The sequence below is a fragment of the Scardinius erythrophthalmus genome, assembly GCF_964197995.2.
Source record: "Scardinius erythrophthalmus genome assembly, chromosome: 6".
NCBI classification, from domain to species: Eukaryota; Metazoa; Chordata; class Actinopteri; order Cypriniformes; family Leuciscidae; genus Scardinius; species Scardinius erythrophthalmus.
The window spans coordinates 19,786,732-19,808,163 of NC_138226.1; the positions used below are offsets into that span (position 1 = coordinate 19,786,732).

General features: G+C 37.6%; 1 protein-coding gene across 1 annotated transcript in view; it reads left to right on the forward strand.

The window, feature by feature from the left end:
• The window catches only part of dnah7 (dynein, axonemal, heavy chain 7), a gene marked incomplete at its 5' end in the record, with an annotated part of 86,083 nt that overhangs the window by 13,193 nt on the left and 51,458 nt on the right, over window positions 1–21,432 (forward strand). The window contains 13 exons of the mRNA XM_081367356.1: window positions 1,405–1,598; window positions 5,906–6,104; window positions 7,714–7,854; window positions 8,815–9,027; window positions 9,171–9,280; window positions 10,033–10,201; window positions 11,681–11,783; window positions 12,041–12,168; window positions 12,573–12,785; window positions 18,149–18,247; window positions 18,381–18,629; window positions 19,128–19,277; window positions 20,742–20,924. Of these exons, the coding sequence (XP_081223482.1) occupies window positions 1,405–1,598; window positions 5,906–6,104; window positions 7,714–7,854; window positions 8,815–9,027; window positions 9,171–9,280; window positions 10,033–10,201; window positions 11,681–11,783; window positions 12,041–12,168; window positions 12,573–12,785; window positions 18,149–18,247; window positions 18,381–18,629; window positions 19,128–19,277; window positions 20,742–20,924 (2,151 nt within the window). The remainder of the gene's footprint in view (window positions 1–1,404; window positions 1,599–5,905; window positions 6,105–7,713; window positions 7,855–8,814; window positions 9,028–9,170; window positions 9,281–10,032; window positions 10,202–11,680; window positions 11,784–12,040; window positions 12,169–12,572; window positions 12,786–18,148; window positions 18,248–18,380; window positions 18,630–19,127; window positions 19,278–20,741; window positions 20,925–21,432) is intronic.

Genomic DNA, 21,432 nt, shown 5'->3' on the forward strand with positions numbered 1-21,432 from the left:
AAGGTATTGCATTCATGAAGGAAACACGATCAGTAACTATGAATATCTGGATTTGTTGAACAGCCCACCTGCATGTTTCTGCACCCTGTGAAAGGAAGCGGATGATTTTCAGCATCTCTTTATTCAGGCGCATTCCGGCAGCACTCACCCTCTTACTCTGAGTAATTCAGTGTGACGGAGAGGGAGCATAATTAAAAGAGTAATTGGCATAAAACATCCCCTCTCTCTTTCACCATTAGAGTCATGCAATGGTGTTTTCATGTTTTAAAAGGGTTATTTTGTGTAGGCTTTGGTTATTAACAACCCTTCATTACTTCCTCTCAGTCCCTGTCAGAAAACTCAGGCTTTTTTTGTCATCCAAAAGTGATCGTTAAACTTCAATCTCTTTGTGAACGTGAAGTCTAGTCACCGTAGGTAATAGAAAATCAATAGCAATCCGAAAAGGGGAAAAAGCAATTATTATCTCTTTACAGGTGAGCAGCATCTGTGAGAGGTGGAAAAGGAGGGGTGGGGTATCCAATTGTTTCCTCTCTTTAATGAAGGACGTGGCCTTCATACAACCTTTGGAGGAGCGTTTGAAAATCAGACAGCAAAAGATGGGATGAGCTTTCCTAGTGGGAGACACCTTTCATAAATGAACTCTTTTGTGAGAGCAGGGAAATATGGCTATGAATATCATCTTTTCATCACTGGATTTGTCTGAACTTTGGGGGCAAAGAATTAAAAGGAGTGTGATGGTGTTTCATTACCCATGATTTTCATTCTTGTTGAGTTTCTCTACTGAAGTGCAGCTTAACTTAAAAACAGCTAACACAGTCCAGAGGCTTCCTTAGACATCGGTCTAATATGACTGGCTATGGTCAAATATGCACTTTACTGATCTACTAAATTATTAGTGGTTCATGCTATAGAAGCTTTTTCTCATACATGGGGTATGGGATTTGAACAAACTCCTAAGTATTAAACTTCAGCTAGTAGCTCGCACTGGCTGACATGAATAATACCATGGGGCTTGTGTAGGAGAGATGTTGAAAATGGTTGAATCCCATAGATTTACAGTGCATTGAAGGAAGAACTCAAGCCATATCTAAGGACCAGAATATTGTAGAGAGACTTTTTGGTGGTCTCTTTTAGCTTGGGGCTGTAAGCAAACCAACCAGAACACCCTAGCAACTACTGAGAACACCTAATAACTGCATAACAATGACTTGCAAATCACATACAACCTAGCATCACAGCAATATGTTTTATAAGCAACACTCATATTTTCTGAAGACGATGTAAAAATCTAGTTATCCCATCATTTATTTGAATTTTATAAGACATGGCTAAATGTCTTGCAAACTGTCTAAATGTTTCCCTTTGTGATATTCATTGTTTGCATCACATGTGTTTCTCTCTTAGGACAAGCATGTCCTGGCAGTGGTGGCCATTGAAAAGATGCTAGACAAGATGAAAAGCAGTAATGAGTTGCTAGAACTCATTCTGAAGGGTCTAAATGAATACCTGGAGAAGAAGAGACTCTATTTCCCCCGCTTTTTCTTCCTGTCCAATGATGAGCTGCTAGAGATCCTCTCTGAGACTAAAGATCCAACCAGGTAAAGAGGAACTTTTGAAAGTATTAAGTACAGTGACGGTCAGATAGATCATTTAGCAATACCTGTATATTTCCCAATTTTACTGATGGCTTTGTCAGTGGGTAATGAGTTTTTTTTTGTTGTGAATTTTAAGTGAATGTTGTGTAAATTTGTAACGAAGGCTAGTTGTTATGGGAAGAAGGAGGCGGGAAATGGCGAACATACTTGAATAATCCAAAAATAAACAAACACAAAACAAAAGTAAAGGCGGCAGCCCCTCACGGACGACTGCCGCACACATAAACAAAACATAACGTAAAATTCCAGGCCTGGTCCTCTCTCATCCTTCACTGGCATCACTCCTCCTTTTATGCTTCCAAAGCTCCTCCGTGAGAGATACGGGACCGGTGCAGCACGCAGGTGGCGCTTATCATCAATCACGCCACCGTCTTGCTTGCCACAACATTTCTTTTTCTTTTAATTTTAGCAATATTGGGACATGTCATTTACTATCTCTGAATTGTTATATACACACTAATGTTCAAAGGTTTGGGATTGGTAATATTTTTTAAATGTTTTTGAAAGATATATTTTATGCTCACCAAGGCTGCATTTTTTTAAATCAAAAATACAGTAAAACAGTAATATTGCGAATATTAGGCAATTATTACAATTTCAATTAAAATGTTTTCTGTTTTATTATATTTTAAAATGAAATTTATTCCTGGCAGAGGCAATTTTCAACACCCATTACTCCAGGTGTTCAGTGTCACTTTCAGAAATCATTTTAAAATGCTGATTTGGTGCTCAAGAAACATTTATTGTTATCATTGTTGAAAACAGTAATATTTTGTTGAAATAGTGATAATTTTTTTCAGGATTCTGTTCAAAAGAACAGCATTTATTTGAAATACTGTATAAGTCTTTTGCTTAAAAAAATTATAAAAAAAAAATCTTACTGACCCCAAACTTTTAAATGAAAGTGTATATATTGGCATTATAACTCTCATTGCTGACCATGCTTTCTAAATATCAATATACACTGATGAGCCAAAACATTATGATCACCTGCCAAAACAGTGCCAACCAACAAAGGTATAGACCGTGGATCGAACTTGTTGTTCCAGCATATCCAACAGATGCTCATTTGGATTGAGATCTTGGATATTTGGAGGCCAGGGCAACACCTTGCTTGAACTCTTCATCATGTTCCTCAAATCATTCCTGAACAATGTGTGCAGTGTGGCAGGGTTCATTATACTGCTAAAAGAGGCCAATTCCACTAAAGAACACCATTGAAGGGGAGTACCTGGTCTGCAGTGATGTTTAGGTAGGTGGCACGTGTCATATTTGCGTCCACATGGCCGGACCCAGGGTTTCCCAGCAGCACACTCCCTCCACCGGCTTGTCCTTGTCCCACTGTGCATCCTGGTGCCATCAATTCCCAGGTAAACAATGCATGTAAATGGTCGTCCATGTGATATAAAAGAAAACGGGACTCATCAGACCAGGCGACCTTCTTCCACTGCTCCAATCTAGATGCTCGCGTGCCTGTTGTAGATGCTTCCGACAGTGGACAGGTCATCATAGGCACTCTGATTGGTCTGCAGCTACGCAGCAAAGTGTGATGCACTGTGTATTGTGCCACAGTAGACCTTCTGTTGGCTCGGACCAGGTGGGACCAGATGGCTCGGGCCTTCGTTGCCCGCCCTAGTGCATCGATGAGCATTGGGCGCCCAACACCCTGTTGCCGGTTTGTGGTTTGTCCCTCCTCGGACCACTGTTGGTAAATTCTCACCACCGCTGACCGGTAGCAAAGTCCTTTTAGGCAAGTCGTGCCACTCGGCCGCCATCTTGGCAACGCCTCCGGGCAGCTATTTCGGACTAACAAGACCAGGCTCCTATCTAAATGAATGGGCAGAGAGTCAGAACTGCACTTTGCACTGGTCACCGGGACATAAAAACTGCATGTATAGAAACAGCAGTAAAATATGATAAAAATCGCTGAAAAAGTTTGATGACTTTGCCCCAAAATAAGGTTTAAAACGCCTTTTTCCCCACAGGTTATACTTTTACTACGCATGCGCAAGGGTTCACGTTCACGACACCAACTTAATTTACGTCTCTATCCAGAATGCCGGTGTTGTGCCAGCACTTAAACAATTACATGTATTTAAATGTCTGAAACCTAAAATAAACATTATGTGGTTAAAACACTGAACAGTTGTGATAGAGATGACAAGCGCTGAGCGCGTCCGTCTTTGGCTCAGCGCCAGCCACAGCGCGAAAGCACAGGTTGAATATGGCAGTTATGTCACGTCACTCTACATTCGCTCCTTAGTGGTCAGCTGCTGACTGTTAAAAGCAGATGATTGGCTTTCCAGCGGGAGGGGCGGGACATGTGCATACAGCCGCCATCTTTGCCGTTACGGGTTTTCCTTATATAGTTGTATTGAGGATTGAGGAAGTGGCATGTCTCATATAAATTGTCTCTGCCGGTAGCAACCCACAAACCTTGCCGTTTTAAATATACTGTGACCCAGTCGCCTTGCCATAACAATTTGGCCCTCGCTAATATCTTTATTCCTGCATCCAACACGTTGATTTCAAGAACTGATTGTTTGAACTGATTGTTTGCTTACCATCTAATCTACCCAGACCTTATGTTGCCTTGTTAGGAGATGATGAACGATATTCGCTTCACCTGTTACTGGTTATGTTTTGGCTCGTCAGTGTAGGCATTCCGACCGTTGAAAAGCCCACATTGGTGACCACTGTTGATCATTCTGTTGGATCCACAGTTAAATCATATCCACTGGTTCAGTTACAGCTGTTCCTGGAGCTATATGAAGTGTCAGACTTTCTGTGGGTTTGCCCTTTTAGTGTAGTGAGTTACAGTAATTTACACTTTCTCCACATCCTCAAAGGAAAATAGGCTTAAAGAAGATATTTCTGGAAACAATATGATTTATAGGCTTGAGGAATATTGTTTGTCATCAGTTAAGGGGATCTGACTTTGAAGGCTTCTGTTTTCAATATTCTTGCTATTTGGAATCCGATGTGTTGATAGATTGCTTTATAATAAGGGCAGGCTGGATGACTGCATGTCGGAAAGAACTATGGTAAATCTGTCAGTTCATTCTCAATTATATATAAAAAAAAAAAAAACATATGATGCAAGTTTTGGTCAATTGCTGCTATGCTTTCTTTTTCTGAATTTTCATGAAGAATAAAAGGGATCGAAACTGTATTGTTACAACTCATGCTCTGAAATGCAGTTTAAACATGGTCTTTTTTCATCATATAGCTGTGAAAGAAATCACTAGTAGTATGAATTGCTATGAACTGCTACGAAGAGTGTTTGGTATAAGCAAGAATGTAGGCTAGATGTAATTTACTGTAACATGAAATGAGAAACACAACATTCACTCTGCAGAGCTTAATTCTCAAGCCTGTGATATTTATGAATATGTCTTATGTTCTCACATAGCCTACTTTGGCATGTCTCTCAGGGCATATCCAAATAATGTTACACCGCCTACCTAGCCACTCTTGCCTACATGAACATTTAGCATGTGAGGCCTCAAAAGGAACAGGGAAGGACAAATGAAAAGCAATTTAGCTTCACCTCTGCCTTGGAAAACCAAATTTGAACCCCTTAAAATCCAGTATTTACTAAGGGAATTTAATTATAGTGCTTTTTCTTCTCCCTGGGACACTGGCCTACTTTCTCTGCTGTGGCTCCCCTGTGCAGGTCCTTAACGTATAACCAAATATATTTCACCCCAGGTATTTGTTTAATGATGAATGATGATGCCTCAAATGCAAGTTCAAATTGTTCTTTTGGTTTCACAAAACTAGGAATGTTAGCCTTAGTTTGCCTTGTTTTCTGCTCTTCTCTTGCTCTCTTTCTCTTGCTCTCCCTGTGTCATTCTCCCTCATCCTTTGTGTTTCCCCCATTTCTTATACATTTGAGTCTAGTTTCAACTGACATTCTAGCTTTACAGAAGAAAAAAAATTCAAATTGCAGCAGCTGTTTTGCGGAGGTGTGGGTCACAAACAACCAGAGGGTCGAAGTGATAATAAATGAAGATAAAAGTGAATAGAGTCACTGACTCCAGGTGGTACGACATAAAAGTTGTCCATGCTATTGTCTCACAGGGTTACACATTCGAGTATTGCTTTTTCTCTGAAAGAGAGATTTTTTAAACATCTCGGTGTTGCTGAAACATAATTACGGTGCAGTTGATTTTGCTTGTCACCTCAAATGAAATATCAGATTTGCGTTGGAAAGGGGCATCAGTTCACCGCCACCTTTTATGTTTCAGGGTGCAGCCTCACCTGAAGAAGTGTTTTGAAGGTATTGCTAGCGTGGTGTTCACTGACATTTTGGACATCACTCATATGAGGAGCAGCGAAGGAGAGGTGGTGGAGCTGCTGGATATCATCTCTACATCTAAAGCTCGTGGGCAGGTGGAAAAATGGCTCCTGGAGCTGGAGATTGGCATGCTGCACTCTATACACAAGGTACAGAAATGTATGAACTTTCTTTGAGTCAGTGGTTTTCTAAATAACAGAAATGGAAACTATGTAATTGGATTCGATTTAGTTTAGCCTGACGTGTACTTTAATAGGTTCTGTTGACAAATCCTACGCACAGGTAATTGCTTGTGGCTAGACAATGTTTCTATTTTTTTATTTTGAAAGAGATAATAATTAGGGCTGTCAATCGATTAAAATTTTTAATCGCGATTAATCGCATGATTGCCATGAGTTAACTCGCGATTAATCGCATTTAATCGCACATCTTTTGATTTGTTCTAAATGTACCTTAAATTAATACTTTTCAAGTTTGTAATACTCTAATCAACATGGGCATGGATAATTATAGATGCTTTATGCAAATGTATGTTTATTATTGAAACCATAGTCAACATAGAGCATGAAGACGAGACATTGAAGATGTTTCAAAGGTCATAGATGTTTTTCAAAGAACTTGTTCATGTCTATTAGACACGTGTAGAAAGAACAAAGAAATACCAGGTTCCCATTCTCTTTCTTTGCACAGAGCAATTTACTAACACAAACATGTTTAGATTTTTGCATGACAGGGCAGCTCTTCTGAAAATGCTAAATGTACATTTAGCAGAATTATTACATTATAGTTTGTCTCTCTCTGTGCCTATTTTGATTTAGCTAAATTCTCCATAAAACTGTTTTCATTGGTATATTTTACTGTTTCTGTTGTCAAACAACGGAATGAATATGAAATAGTGACTGAAACGCGACCCATTAAGACATAACTAGCTCTCCCTTTCAAGATGTTAAGTTAATCTGCACAAAAATCCTGATAATCGAGCCGTCGTCTGATGAAATCAAATACACATACGATAAAGACAATATCTGTGCTCTGATTTCGGCTATACTTGTAAAATTAGAGAAGCAACATAATGTCTGTGTTTAACTGAATTAAAGCGCTGCTCCTCCGCGCGAGACGCAGAGAAAGAGCGAGAGAGAGAGGCGCGCGCGCGTGCTGGGAGAGCAGTACCGGCGGTACCGGTAGATTCTCAGAAACTAAATAAGGTTTGGGCGCTTTTTTGAAGGGAAAAAATAGCCAAAGGGGTCTGCAATGTCGCTAGGTTGGCAACACGGTGTATCTCCATTTCTCCAACTAGGGGTTGGGCCACGGGTCAAACAGAAAATACGCTCTGCGTTAATCGCGCGTTAAAAAAATTAGTGCCGTTAATATGATTTTCCGTTAACGCGTTATTAACGCGCTAACTTTGACAGCCCTAATAATAATACAATGAAGAAAACAATCCACCAGACATAAAAAAAAAAACCACCCATAATGAATTCATATATATTTACCACTTTTTCACACACTCTTCACACCAGAGTTACTTAAATGGATGTCAAATAGAAATACATACAAATCTCAACTTTATTTACCTTAAACATTATGGATAGAGGTGAAATGGTCATTTCAATTTGGAATATCACATTTACAAGCAATAACAGCAAAACATCTGAAAAAATCAGAGTGAATGAATTTCAGATCAATATTATATATGTCTGTGCTATTCTAAGAAATGTAAAATAATGCAAACTGTGCCTCTTGGCTCCTGGCTGTCAGGTGATTGGAGAGGCATTGGAAGCATATCCGAAAGACCTAAGAATCAACTGGGTCAGGGCCTGGCCGGGTCAGACAGTGCTCTGTGTGTCACAGGTTTACTGGACAAAGGACATTCATGAAGCCATTGCAAAGGGACCAGAGGTATGTTATACATAGCAATATAATCTTTGGTTACACTTTATTTTAAAGTGTCATTGTTACAGTGTAATTATATATTTAAGTACTGAGTAATATTAAGCAACTACATGTGCTTACTATAGGGTTAAGGTAGGATTAGGATTTGGTTGAGGGTTAGTTGCATGTAATAATGCATAATTTACTGTTATTACTATTGTAAGTACATTTAACATATTGTATGTAACAAGGACACTGTAAAATAAAGTGTTACCTAATCTTTTATAGCACAGCTCTCTGGAATTCTTCATTCTTGTGTTCCCTTCTAATGGACTGTGATAGCACGTTTCCACAGTACTCAACACAAAAAAAACACACATTTAATATACATTTATAATATTATTATCGTGTTATATTACCTTGGCAATAAATTACAAAAAATGAATTAACACTTCTGCAAGGGTGTTTCTAATACTACGGCTGAGGGAGTGACGGCAAATTTGACATCTTTCACTCTTCTGACTGCTGTAATCAGTCTCTCAGTTTTCTTTTGCTATTGAAGCATATGGGAACATAAAACTTATATTTGCTGTCATCTCCCATTCACCACTATAGAAGTTTACCCAACTATGATGACTTCCACTTCTGAGAACCCTGGAAATTTGAAAAGGGTCCTTTGGTTATTCATGGCATTCTACTCAATATTTGTGCATAGTTACTTACAGTACCTGCTAAACTGACTCCAATACTTTGGTCCACATATCTGTGCTCTTTCATGTCTTCTTTTTTCTCATATAATAAAACAATTAAACTCAAATCAGAATTTAATTTATATTTATTTATTTATTTATTTACTTATTTGCCAATTAGCCATATTATAAGCAAGATAATGTGTAGTCATTATCTGCCTCATTTTGTGTTACTGTCTTACTGTACATTATCCCTTACATAATATATTTTTATATGACTGGGTTATTTCTTAATCAGGCTCTTCAGGCCTATCTGGATCAGAACAATACTCAGATAGATGACATTGTGACTCTGGTGCGTGGCAAGCTGTCCAAACAGAACCGAGTCACACTTGGAGCGCTGGTGGTGCTTGATGTTCACGCCCGGGATGTGTTGGCCTCTTTGGTACAGAAGGGTGTGGATGATGAGACCAACTTTGAGTGGCTCAGCCAGCTGCGCTACTATTGGATTGTAAGTCAGTTTGATTGTCTGTAAATGTGATTGAAAATTATTCCGACCTTATTAGTGAATAGTATGTGCAGATATTGTTTTTGACACCAGATGATCTGCTTTGATTCCATTTTTTCTTTCAAATCTTTGATTCAACTATGAAGGAAAACCAGCTTCAGACAAAGATGATCAATGCAGGCTTGGCATATGGCTATGAGTATCTTGGAAACACACCACGACTGGTCATCACTCCTCTCACTGATCGCTGCTATAGGTCAGAATGCATTTTCATTGTAGCTCCACCCAGAGGATGCCTACAAATAATAATTTACTAATTGGATTGTGAATATTACGTCATGCTGTATTTTTATCTATCATTATTTTCTGTTTTCTAAATGTTATATAGATGTGGTCTATGTAGTCTATTTTCGTTGGAGCACTTTACAACTTTATTTTCTTCAATTTTCTTCTCTTCTAATTCCTATCAGCATCCCTTAGTGGCGATGTTTCTTGTTTAGGGAAATGCAATAGACCAGATACACATTTAAAAGTTTGAGGTCAGTAAGATTTTTTACAAAAAAAAAAAAAAAGATATTGATTCTCAGATATTCAGCAAGGATGCATTAAACTGATCAAATATGACGGTAAAAACTTGCTGTTTTTCTAACTTTCTATTCATCAAAGAATCACTCACAAGCATATTAGAATGATTTCTGAAGGATCATGTGACACTAAAAACTGGATTAATAATGCTGGAAATTATTTGTCACTTTTAAATTACAGTATAATACAATTTTACAATATTACTGTTTTTACTGTATGATTAAATAAATGCAGCCTTAGTGAGCAAAAATAAAATAAAAAAACTATACAGACCCCAAACTTTTGAACATAGCTACTTTAGTGTATTTTTTTTTATCTTTCAGAATGACTGAAAATATTTTGAACTCTCTGTTTATGTTATTAAATTCAGTAAATTATTTAATTCAGTTAACACAACCTCTGGCTGCACCTTTTCTTTACCAGAACTCTATTTGGAGCTTTACATTTACATCTTGGTGGAGCCCCAGAGGGTCCTGCAGGTACCGGCAAGACCGAAACCACCAAAGATCTGGCTAAAGCTGTAGCTAAGCAGTGTGTAGTCTTCAACTGTTCCGATGGCCTGGACTATATTGCACTGGGAAAATTCTTTAAGGTAAGTTTTACAAAGTTATGATGCATGAACAGGTATTTTACAAGTTTTTACAAGTTGTGCTTAAGCCAAGTTATTTATAAGTTTCTTTTATTCAGCTCACAGCAAAATATGTTATTTAAAAAAAGAAAAGAACATATAACAATATAACAGTATTTGGCAATGACTTACTGGGAAAGAAATGTGAAATGATGGCTAAGTTAAACATCACACATGAGGTTAAGCTCCATGTGTTTTTTTAAAAACCCTCTCGAGCAGAACAGCACAGCACTGACTGATATTACTGTCATTGGTTACTATAGTAACACAGATTCAGAATGCCAGAATTGTTGTGGTAAAAAAAAGAAGGTTTCTTGCAGAAAGGGGTTATGAACTCTTCAAAATAATAGTACATAATGAGATTTGTCTGGTCTCATCTTGTCTTGTGTTGTCTTATAGATTACTGACCCCACAACATATTACTAATTAAATTGAGTCTTTTCTAAATCCAGAGTTAAATTAGACATTACTCTGGGGGAAATACAATGTCAAAAGAATCAAAGACCACAATTATCTAATAATTATTTAGTTTTATTTAAACCTGGAAATAAACTGAAAGTTTTATTATTTTGAAAAATAAATAAAAGAGTAGAATAAAGAATTGTTTTCTAATTCATTATGAGAATGACCATGTTAATTTTCTGTAAAAAAAAAAAAAAAATCATTAAAAAAAACCCTAACCCTAACGAATGAATAAATTATTTTTCTCAGATCATTTTGGAGAACATGATCATTAAACTTCTGGGGTTCATGTCCTTTTGGGTTCTGTTATCAAAGAGGAACATAAACAAAACTGATATTTTGTTTATTATCAGTTTTGTTCGTTATTTTGGGCCTTGGGTCTTCCTGAAGATTATGCACCCACTGGTTTATGTTACTCTGGAAATACTCTATTTTACTTATATGTTCATCTTCTTCATCTTAATAAAACATTGATAATTTTTCTTGAATTTTGGACTTGTTGGTTTATCTTTTGGTCTGACGACTGGGCGTGGGAGTCATGTCTATTTTCTTTTGTTACGATTTAACCTAAATGGATCGTAATACTAAGACATTTTAAAATGAATATTCATTTCCAGTTAAACCTTTCAAAATAAAATGTTAAAAGTTTATATTGATAATGTTAGATGATAGCAAAAGTATTATTATAGAATGATTTTCTCTAGTGACCTTTGACTTTTAGACCCCACTATATCTGATAATAAATACAGGCATGTCAGTTTTCCTTTTAGTTTGGTGTGCTAGCAAAGATTGCTATGCTTTTGCTGTACAGCCTCAGTACTATCAGGGAACCACAGCTGTATCTTAATCAGAGGGCATAGAATTGCAAAGAGCTTGCGTTTTAATGTCATCATGCTCACCCTTTGTCAGTTATCTGGCAGCAAAGGTGTGTTCAGACTACATTTGCTGTAAGTCTTGGTAAAGATACTTGGTCTCTTCCAGGGCTTGTTGTCGGCCGGTGCCTGGGCCTGCTTTGACGAGTTCAACCGCATTGATCTGGAAGTGCTTTCAGTGGTGGCTCAGCAAATTCTAACCATCCAGAGAGGTGTGTGTTTGTGTGCACATTTTGAGTTAGAATGTTCACTGCAATTTGAGTGGATTTTAAGGTTCAATCAATGGAGCTACAGAATTTATTTTTCCAAACCTCCTATATACTATCAAACTTAATAGATGCCTACATCTGAATTTGATGAGTTGAGTCCAGTCAAATCAAGCTTTAGGATGCTTACATTGCATAAATCTATTAATATAATGAGATTTCTGGGTTTGGGGTTGGATGCATAATAATTTTTTTCTCTGCAGGTATTTCTGCACACGTTGAGATGCTGCTGTTTGAGGGGACAGAGCTGAAACTGAACCCTACCTGCGCTGTCTTTATCACCATGAACCCTGGCTATGCTGGACGCTCTGAACTACCTGACAACCTGAAGGCATGTAGAGAACCAAGTCCACTCCAAGTGCAGAGTATATGGAATATGCTTAATTTTTGAGTGTGTCATACTTTAATCACATGCCCTATATTCATTTTTTCCCCAGAAAAAAAGTGCTTCACTGAAACTACTATAAGAAACTTTGTTAATGTTAACATAAGTTAGCGAATAATAACAATGGGTATTTAATATGAAAATTTACCTAAAAACAATGTCATGTAGTGTTATGAGTGTTATGTATGAGTGTAATATCCATTATTATTTTTAATATGATATTGTATTTTGGTAATGTTTCTGTAATGTTCTTGCTGTCACTGTTAAATATGTGTTTCCATTCCGTTTTAATAGAGTAGTTCATTTAGCTTGTTCTATAATTGTGAATGTTGTGTAATTTTCTGCTGCAGGCTCTATTCCGGACAGTAGCTATGATGGTGCCAGACTATGCTCTGATAGCTGAGATAGTGCTGTACTCCTGTGGGTTTGTCAGAGCACGACCGCTCTCAGTGAAGATTGTAGCTACATATAGACTGTGCTCTGAGCAGCTCTCTTCCCAACACCATTATGATTACGGCATGAGGGCTGTCAAATCTGTTCTGACCGCCGCAGGGAACCTGAAGGTAGGACCTGTATCTACAAAAAAGCCCCACATGTTGCACTTTTGCCACACTAAGATTTAAATGTTTCAATTAAAAATAATATGCTTTAACTTTGCAGTGACACATATAATATTTTAATTTTATATTTTGGTTATTTTATATTTGATTTTATTTGGTCTTATATTCTTAAAGGTGACATATTATGCCCCTTTTCACTAGATGTAATATAAATCTATGGTGTCCCCAGAGTGTGTCTGAAATTTCAGCTCAAAATACCCCCCAGATCATTTATTATCGCTGGTCAAATTTGCCTCTATTTGGGTGTGAGCAAAAACGCGCTGTTTTTGTGTGTCCCCTTTTAAATGCAAATGAGCTGCTGCTCCCCGCCCCTGTTCAGAAGACGGCCGATCCTTTACACGTGCTTCGGATACTCCGGCAATAACAAAACACGCGAATCATCCAAAATCTCAGAAATAACCAGTAGTGCAATGCAGGAAGATACCCAGAAAGAGGTTACAACTTTTAGACTGCACCTGGACGTTTCTGAATGGTTAGTGGATACATTTATGTAGTTCTTGTGGAGTTACGTTGATCTCAACGACTTGCATGTACCGTCATGTTTAACTTTTACACAAATTGACACAGTTCCCTGAGGTCTTTATAAGACAGCGGTGACATTTTTTGGTTATTTTTTGTTCTGTGCAGCCAAGACAAAACAGTTTGCAGCTTTGCTCAAACTTTTGCCATTGCGTTAGAACTAGTTACACTGTTGTCGCTTGCGAAAACCAATGGCAGCGCCGGGGGTCGAAACGTGCAGGTAAAGGTGTGGTAATATTATAATAAGATTCCCTTTCTACGTCAGAAGGGGAGAGAAATCTGATCGGATTATTTTATGATTTGATTGCAGAGAAAGGCTTACCAAAACAAAATGACTGGGTTGTCACTTTTCACGTTTTCTGGGTGTAGATGCACCGGGGACCCAATTATAGCACTTAAACACGGAAAAAGTCAGATTTTCATGATATGTCCCCTTTAAATATTTATTACAAAAGCTAGAATCTATTGCTTTAGCCTAACTGATTAAAGTCACAAGATAACTACTCTGTCTAAAAACATTCTGTGGTGTTTACCATTGCAGTTCAATTCATGGCCTTTTATTTGCGACGTCTGTGGCCTGAATCTATAATGATGTGATTTGAAGAATCAGCTTTCATTTTGTATTTAAATGTGAAGGCCTTTGTTGTTTTGATTTAACGTCTCATTTCATTTAGTAGTTATATGTTTTGGCCTCTGCTTAGCTACCATTTCTGAGTACTTCATAAACTTGTTAAAGCAATTCTGAATGACTCCCAACTGCAGTTGGCCCAGTTCCTCTTTGCCTGCCACTGTTATCAGCACAGAGTTACCAAAGGTCAGAGAAGTGAAACATTTCCACTTCATCTTCATTCCCATTGCACGCTCCTTCTCCTCTCTTCCTCTCACCATGTTTCGCCTGTGGATCAAAGCCAAATGAATCTGACATTGAATATAAATAGTGTTCACACTCAATTCGGCAGCACAGGGAATTGCAAATCTGTGAAAAAAACGAACTATTGAAATTAAGAAGAGTGTTTTGGGGCTCCAATGAGTACATCTCTCTCTCTCTCTCTCTCTCTCTCTCTCTCTCTCTCTCTCTCTCTCTCTCTCTCTCTCTCTCTCTCTCTCTCTCTCTCTCTCTCTCTCTCTCTCTCTCTCTCTCTCTCTCTCTCTCTCTCTCTCTCTCTCTCTCTCTCTCTCTCTCTCTCTCTCTCTCTCTCTCTCTCTCTCTCTCTCTCTCTCTCAGTCGTGTAAAAGCAAAAAATTTAAGAAAGCATTTCAGATTAAAATGTCAATACAAATCTGCAGTTGTCATGTGTTAAACTATAATTCCATTCGATTGCTAGACAGGCAGTCGAGGCTTTTGTGCAGAGCACCGTAGAATATGCTTATATGCTCATTTCAGCATGATCAGATCCCCTGAAACAAGGCCAGAACATGGTGACTTTCATGTTCATAGGTGGCCCTACCTGAGCACATTCCTTGATCTTTGATTTATTACTGTTGCACTCATTTATCTAAAAGCTTATTTAGTATGCACAAAGGACTATCCTCATACACTGAGACACTGAGAATAGTAGTGCAGCAATAGGGCATCAGAGAAGACAGGTCAAAGGAACAACTGCAGCGCCTACACAATGTGGCTCGAGCAAGATGAATACTGTCTTTCCATTTACTCTGCTGTTCTGATACGACTGCGCCACCTGAATAAAAGCCATGGGACATGGGAGTCCCTTGTCAGAGCCACACAGGTCACTCACTCCCTACAAACTTTTAGGAGTGACAGTTGCATTTATTTGGAGGAGTGAATCCCATCGTGTTCTGTGTTTGTGCCGAATAAAGGATTACCTTCTTCTACATCAAACTGACAATGGTTGACATAGTAAACACGGCAGCAGTTTTGCATCTTGTGGCTGCAAACAAGGACGATGCCAACAGCTATTGACCAAACTAATGTTTGTGACCAAAGACGTTTTAATGCCCAGCAATTGTTAGTAACCAGGGAACTGTTCATACACTGTCTTGTGCTTCTAGTCACGTCACTGAATTAATACTAGTTGCTCAGTTTGGATTTCGTAAATCTACTATGTACAAAAATGTATACAATTTAAATAATAAATAAATAAATAAATAAATAATATTATTTTTTGCCACTGTGGCCTTTTCAAATCTATGCATTAGTAAAATGCAATTATACAAATATATTTATAATTTTACTTATAAAGGATTCTTGAAGATTTTATATTTGTAAAGTTGTGCATATGTAAATACCTTTACATTTTAGAGACTGTCAATACGTCTATATTGTACTATTCAGCGAAATGTCTACCATATCCCCCACTCTCTTTTAAGGAGCTATATGTAGAATTCAGAAACCCTTATTATTAGCGACACCGGTGGCCGCTAAGTGAACTGTAGCCAGCTCATACACAAGGCACTGAACATAATTCAATGTGCCGATATACTCAAAGTTCTTTTTTATTTTTTGCTTAGAAGTAAAAAGAAGTTGGAAATACATTTGCTGCCATATACTGTACTGTTAAACACCCAGATGCTGTCCTAAGAGTGATGTTTAGATTAATATGTAAATATGTGCGGCGCGGTTTCCTCTAAATGATAAAATAAACACAACAAAAATGACATCGTTGAGAAAGAATCTGATCATAGCGAAGTGTAATGTTTGCACAAGCTCTGCAATTCACCAGCATAATGTATATTTGTATATTTACATTAGTTACATTACATTAGTCTCAGTATATTTGAGACTAGACTTTGTGAGCCTATAGTTTGAATTAACCTCTTTTCTTTGCATGACACATTGACATTACAGTTCAGAATAGTTCTTTCTGCATTACCTGAACATTTTATAAACATACGTTTCATGTTTCATGTGTCATAGTACGGAGGAGAGACACTCAGTTAGCGTGTGTAAATGTCACATACTTTTAATTTTGCCGGCAAACATGTCCCGAATCCTTCACATAAAAATTAGTCTACAGGCTTTCATAGACAACATAGGAAGTTGGAGAAGGTCTTGTTTTTTAGGTTTCGTTACAGGATGCTCACACATTGGCAATAAATAAGCGATTAATACATGAACATTATGTATATATATGTATGACATATAGCAACATATAGCACCTTTAAGCCGTGGAGTTTTACTACTGTGCCTTTAAGACTATATAAACACCCTCTTTGCATGAGAATGTGAAACAGCACTTTGGTACACTCATTCTTGGTTTACATTTATTAAAGTTTTTATTTTATTTTACAATGTTCTCTAATATCCACTTATAATGTTATCAAAAAACATCATAATTTAGAAGCAATAGGGAATTTTCTATGCTGTTTTTGATATACGTACAGACTTGTAAGTAAAGGGCCACTGAACGGTCACAGTTTTGCATATAAAAATAATTTACAGCAACCCCACATTATTGTTTTGAAAACTTCCAATGTTGAAAAATATTTTGTTACATAGTTGAAGTTCAAGATTTATCACAGTTATAGTTGACTAATGATAACTTACTGTGTTTTGTGTAAACAGAATTATGAATGAATGTACCATTGTTTGTTGCACTGTCGTTCTTATATAGGCTATTCTTTGTTCATCCTTTTCGATAAAGTGAAAAATGTATTGTAATTTACAGTGTTGTGTTTTAAATAAAATGTAAATTCAATGAAATGTCTTACTGATGACAAAACACAAGATCTCTCTCACTGAAGCTTTTATTCAGGACTACAGCGATAACTGTACATTAACAATAACAAAAGCAGCGTTCTCTTTGTGCTTTCTTCCGTATCCAGAAATCTCCTGCAAAGGAAAAAACAGCAAATCACAACTATCACAACTATTCAGTTTAACTGCGGCACTATTGTATAAATACTTAGTACATATCAAACAATCTGTAACAGACAAAGCAATCGTGACACATGGTAAAAACATTGTTACTCATACATTTGTTTGCGACATTGCTGTTGGATCCTCTGCTGTTTGATGCTCTGGTGTTTAGAATAAAAATATACTAGTTTGTCCTTATTTCTCACTATCACTAGGTGTGTATAGTTTTGAAATAATAAGTTGCAGCTTGTTAGTACACTTAATGTCTTTTTACACTGGGAAGTGTGCAGTTGATTTAACTGTTTGACATTCAAATTATTAAGAAAAATAGATTTTTGCATGATATGCCATGGCCTCTTTAATAAAAATATGGTTGTCATTACTTGAATTTTAAGGGTGTGAATTTTCTTGTAGAATGCAGTCATTGACCTAAATAACCAAATAGTGAGTGTATAGAACAGGACAAGCACTCAAGACAGTAGTGACAACTTGTAATTTACTAGAATGTGACCATTGCTCTTCTTAATATGTCTGTTGTGTGACAATAAGAATCCTGGAATAGCAAAGCCACAAAAAATCGGATGTCACACAACTGAAATAGGCAGAGGAGGACCCTGACCTTGACAGCTCCCACTCACTTTTCTCATTTTACCAAATTTGAATAGTGTCTGCTTGAGTCATCTCTGCTGTTCTCAGAAATGAATATGCCTGTGTCATTTTCACAGCAATCTTTGCACCATCACACCCGAGACCGCACTCTTTTGCCATCTTGAAATTACTTCTGGAGACAAAGGCATGCTCTAAACCCCTCAGGTCTGAGTTGCAAATCACTGTGATGGTAAAGAATGAGCAAAGACAATGTGGCTGAATGCCACTCTCCCATGGAGACCCTGGAAAAGTGACAGCACAAGCAATTCTTTTATTGAGTGTCAAACCTCTTTCTCTCCCTGTGTTTAACATGTAACAGTTGATGTTTCCAGAGGAGAACGAAGATATTCTGTTGCTGAGATCTATTATTGATGTTAACCTTCCAAAATTTCTGGCTCATGACCTTCCATTATTTGAGGTACAACATCTAGGACCACACATCAATATATTCTACATATACCACAAATTATGCATTCATTAAAATGTATATGTAATGCTTAAATTAATATTAACTAACTCACTAACTTCTCAGTCGTTGTGAATCTGTCCAGGGCATCACTTCTGATCTATTCCCTGGGGTCAAGCTTCCGAAACCAGACTATAGTGTGCTGCTTGAGGCTATTAAGGAAAACAGTGCCAAGATGAACCTGCAGGTCACTGACTTCTTTGCTGAGAAGATCCTGCAGATCTATGAAATGATGATTGTGCGTCACGGCTTCATGTTGGTGGGAGAGCCCTTCGGTGGGAAGACATCGGCCTACCGTGTGCTCTCTGCTGCTCTGCATGACATCTGTGAGAAGGTGCTGGAAATTGACAACTGTTCACAAAAACTAGTGCTGCTCAAATAGTCACAGTGGGAGTAGAGCTTTCTGCATTCAACATTGTACATCTGTTACATAAGATAGGGCTTTAAACTTTTGTTCTTTTATCCTACTTATTGACTTTTTTTGAGTACTTTTTTCTTGTACCCAGAGGATGTGAACTACCAAAGTCTCAAATACTCCCACATTTCTCAAGCAGTTCCAAGTGAATGTGTATTTGTATCACAATGCCACAATACAAACTGCTCTTTTTGCATAATAGAACGCTTAAAAAGTCTGCAAAATGTTTTCATAAAAAGAAATGTGATTTCTTGTGTTTCCAAAGAACAGACAACACATTTAGTGATGGTACTGCTATAAATCAATGCACTGAAGCACATTCATACACATGCTAATGACACGATTGAAATCTGCTGCAAAAACGTGTGTAAGTGTTCTATTATAATATTAACAGAACTTAACCTGTTTTGAATGCAGGGTCTGATGGAGGAGAACAGGGTTCAGATCACTGTTATCAACCCAAAGTCTATCACCATGGGCCAGCTGTATGGCCAGTTTGACCCCGTCTCCCATGAATGGTCAGATGGCATCTTGGCTGTCAGCTATAGAGCTTTTGCCATTTCCCAGGTACAATTACCAGTTCATTTATCTTATTTGTCCATCCATCCCACATCTATTCCACTCATCCTCTCTCCCTCCATTTATTCAATAACTCATTTATTCAATCATCCATCCATCCATCCATCCATCCATCCATCCATCCATAACTTCCTTTCATCCCTCTTTCCCATCCATCCATCCATCCCTTCATTCATACATTTATTCATCTATCTATACCTCTATCCTCTCATCCATCCATACATCTCTCCATTCCATTCCCCCTTACATCCATTCCTATCATCTTTTCATCAAATCCATCTGTTCCATCTTTCCATCTGTTTACCCCCATCTACCCATTCCTAATTCCCTCATCCACCCATCCATCCATCCTTCTGTCCTCCCTGCCTTCATCCATCCACCCATACCTCTTTCCTTCCATCCATCCATCCATCCATACATCCCCCTTCTACTTCTCTTAGCTTTCTATCCATCCTTCCCTCGCACCATCACATTTATTGCTTCTCAGCATTGCACACATTGTGTAAGATTTAGTAAACAGTAATAATGGCTGTCCATGTACAGAAAGAAATTGTGTTTAAGTCACCACTAGATACATAAATGGCAATGAATGTTAAATTCTCTGCCATCAAGTTAAAGACATCTCAAAACAGAGTACTTAATTTCCCACAGTGGTGTCTGCCTGAAACATGCAGCTCTTATATTTCTTTCACCATGGTAACACTAAGCCTAAAACTGTGACATATTTTACCCACTAACTTTTATGTTATTCAGAGTTCAGTCATACCCACATTCCTAAAGGATTACAGTTTGAAGCTTTGTTTCCCCCGGCTTACGATAGAAATGTTTTTGTTAAAACAGTTGGCGGAAGATATGGTAGATCAGTCTCTTTGGTGCAGCAAGAAAGTGAGGAACAAACCTAGATCCTCTAATAGCTGTAATTGAGGAATAAAAAGCAACATAATAAGAGGAGACTGGTGTCAAATGTTTTCCTCACATTTAGTTTTATATTTGATTGCCACTGCTTTTTCTTGAGGCATTGAATGCATGTTACAGAATCGCAGGAAAAGCCTGTTTCAGTGGAAATAACTAGGCCAAAACAATGCAAGCAATACAAGCTTGTGATTTGTTAATAAAATGTCAAAGTGTTGAAAATTAAAAATCAATATTTTTTACACGAGAAACTTTCATGAGAAAATGTTAGTTAGCATCATTTTTCAATCAAAGCATCCATGGTTTGTTAGAGTTATACGTAAAAATATTTTCACTTAAAAGCTTAGGAAAAAACACTGTCATTATTTGGTGTTCTGCAGAAAAACATCTTGTGCTGGGTAGCTCGTATCTACAAAATGCTAAAATAAAAGAACACCATGTACAATAACCTATTTTATTATGAAATAGCCATAGCACAAACAGAAAAGTTAAAGTTAGATTTTTCAATGTGAGTCTGACTGTCCACTGCCTCCCCAACAGAGTCCTGACAGAAAGTGGCTGATTTTCGATGGGCCTGTGGACGCAGTGTGGATTGAGAACATGAACACTGTACTGGATGACAACAAGAAGCTTTGTCTCATGAGTGGAGAGATCATCCAGATGTCCCCGCAGATGAGCCTTATCTTTGAACCCATGGACCTGGAGGTGGCTTCACCGGCCACGGTGAGATGACAGGCAAATGTTAAGCTTACAAATAATGCAAGGTGTTTTAATTCAAAACTTTTCTGTAGTTCTATCATTTTGAGTTGGGAATCTCTTATGGAATTCATTTTTAGAGCATTTATTTTATTTTTGTAAAATAAATGCTGCCTTCATTTGCCAGTGAATCTTATAATAAGAAATGGAAAAAGCTTGTAAAGGTTATTTCCTGAACCGTTGATCATTTATTCTTGCAGCGTGACGTATCGTTCTTCTTTTGGTCTTCTATTTATGTACAAAATTGCAGGTCAGATTTAGCCAAACTTGAACTTTGGAATGCAGCCAAAGTCACATGAGCTTGCATTTCTGGTCTCCTGCATTCGCATGCCTATGAACGGAAGTCACTGGAACGATATCTGTAGTGTGAACACGAATTTAGATTTTTCAATTATTTTGTTATTCAGAAAACCATATGATTATAATTATATTCTAAGAGGATATTTTTTAATATTCTATTAAAGGGGTATTTTCA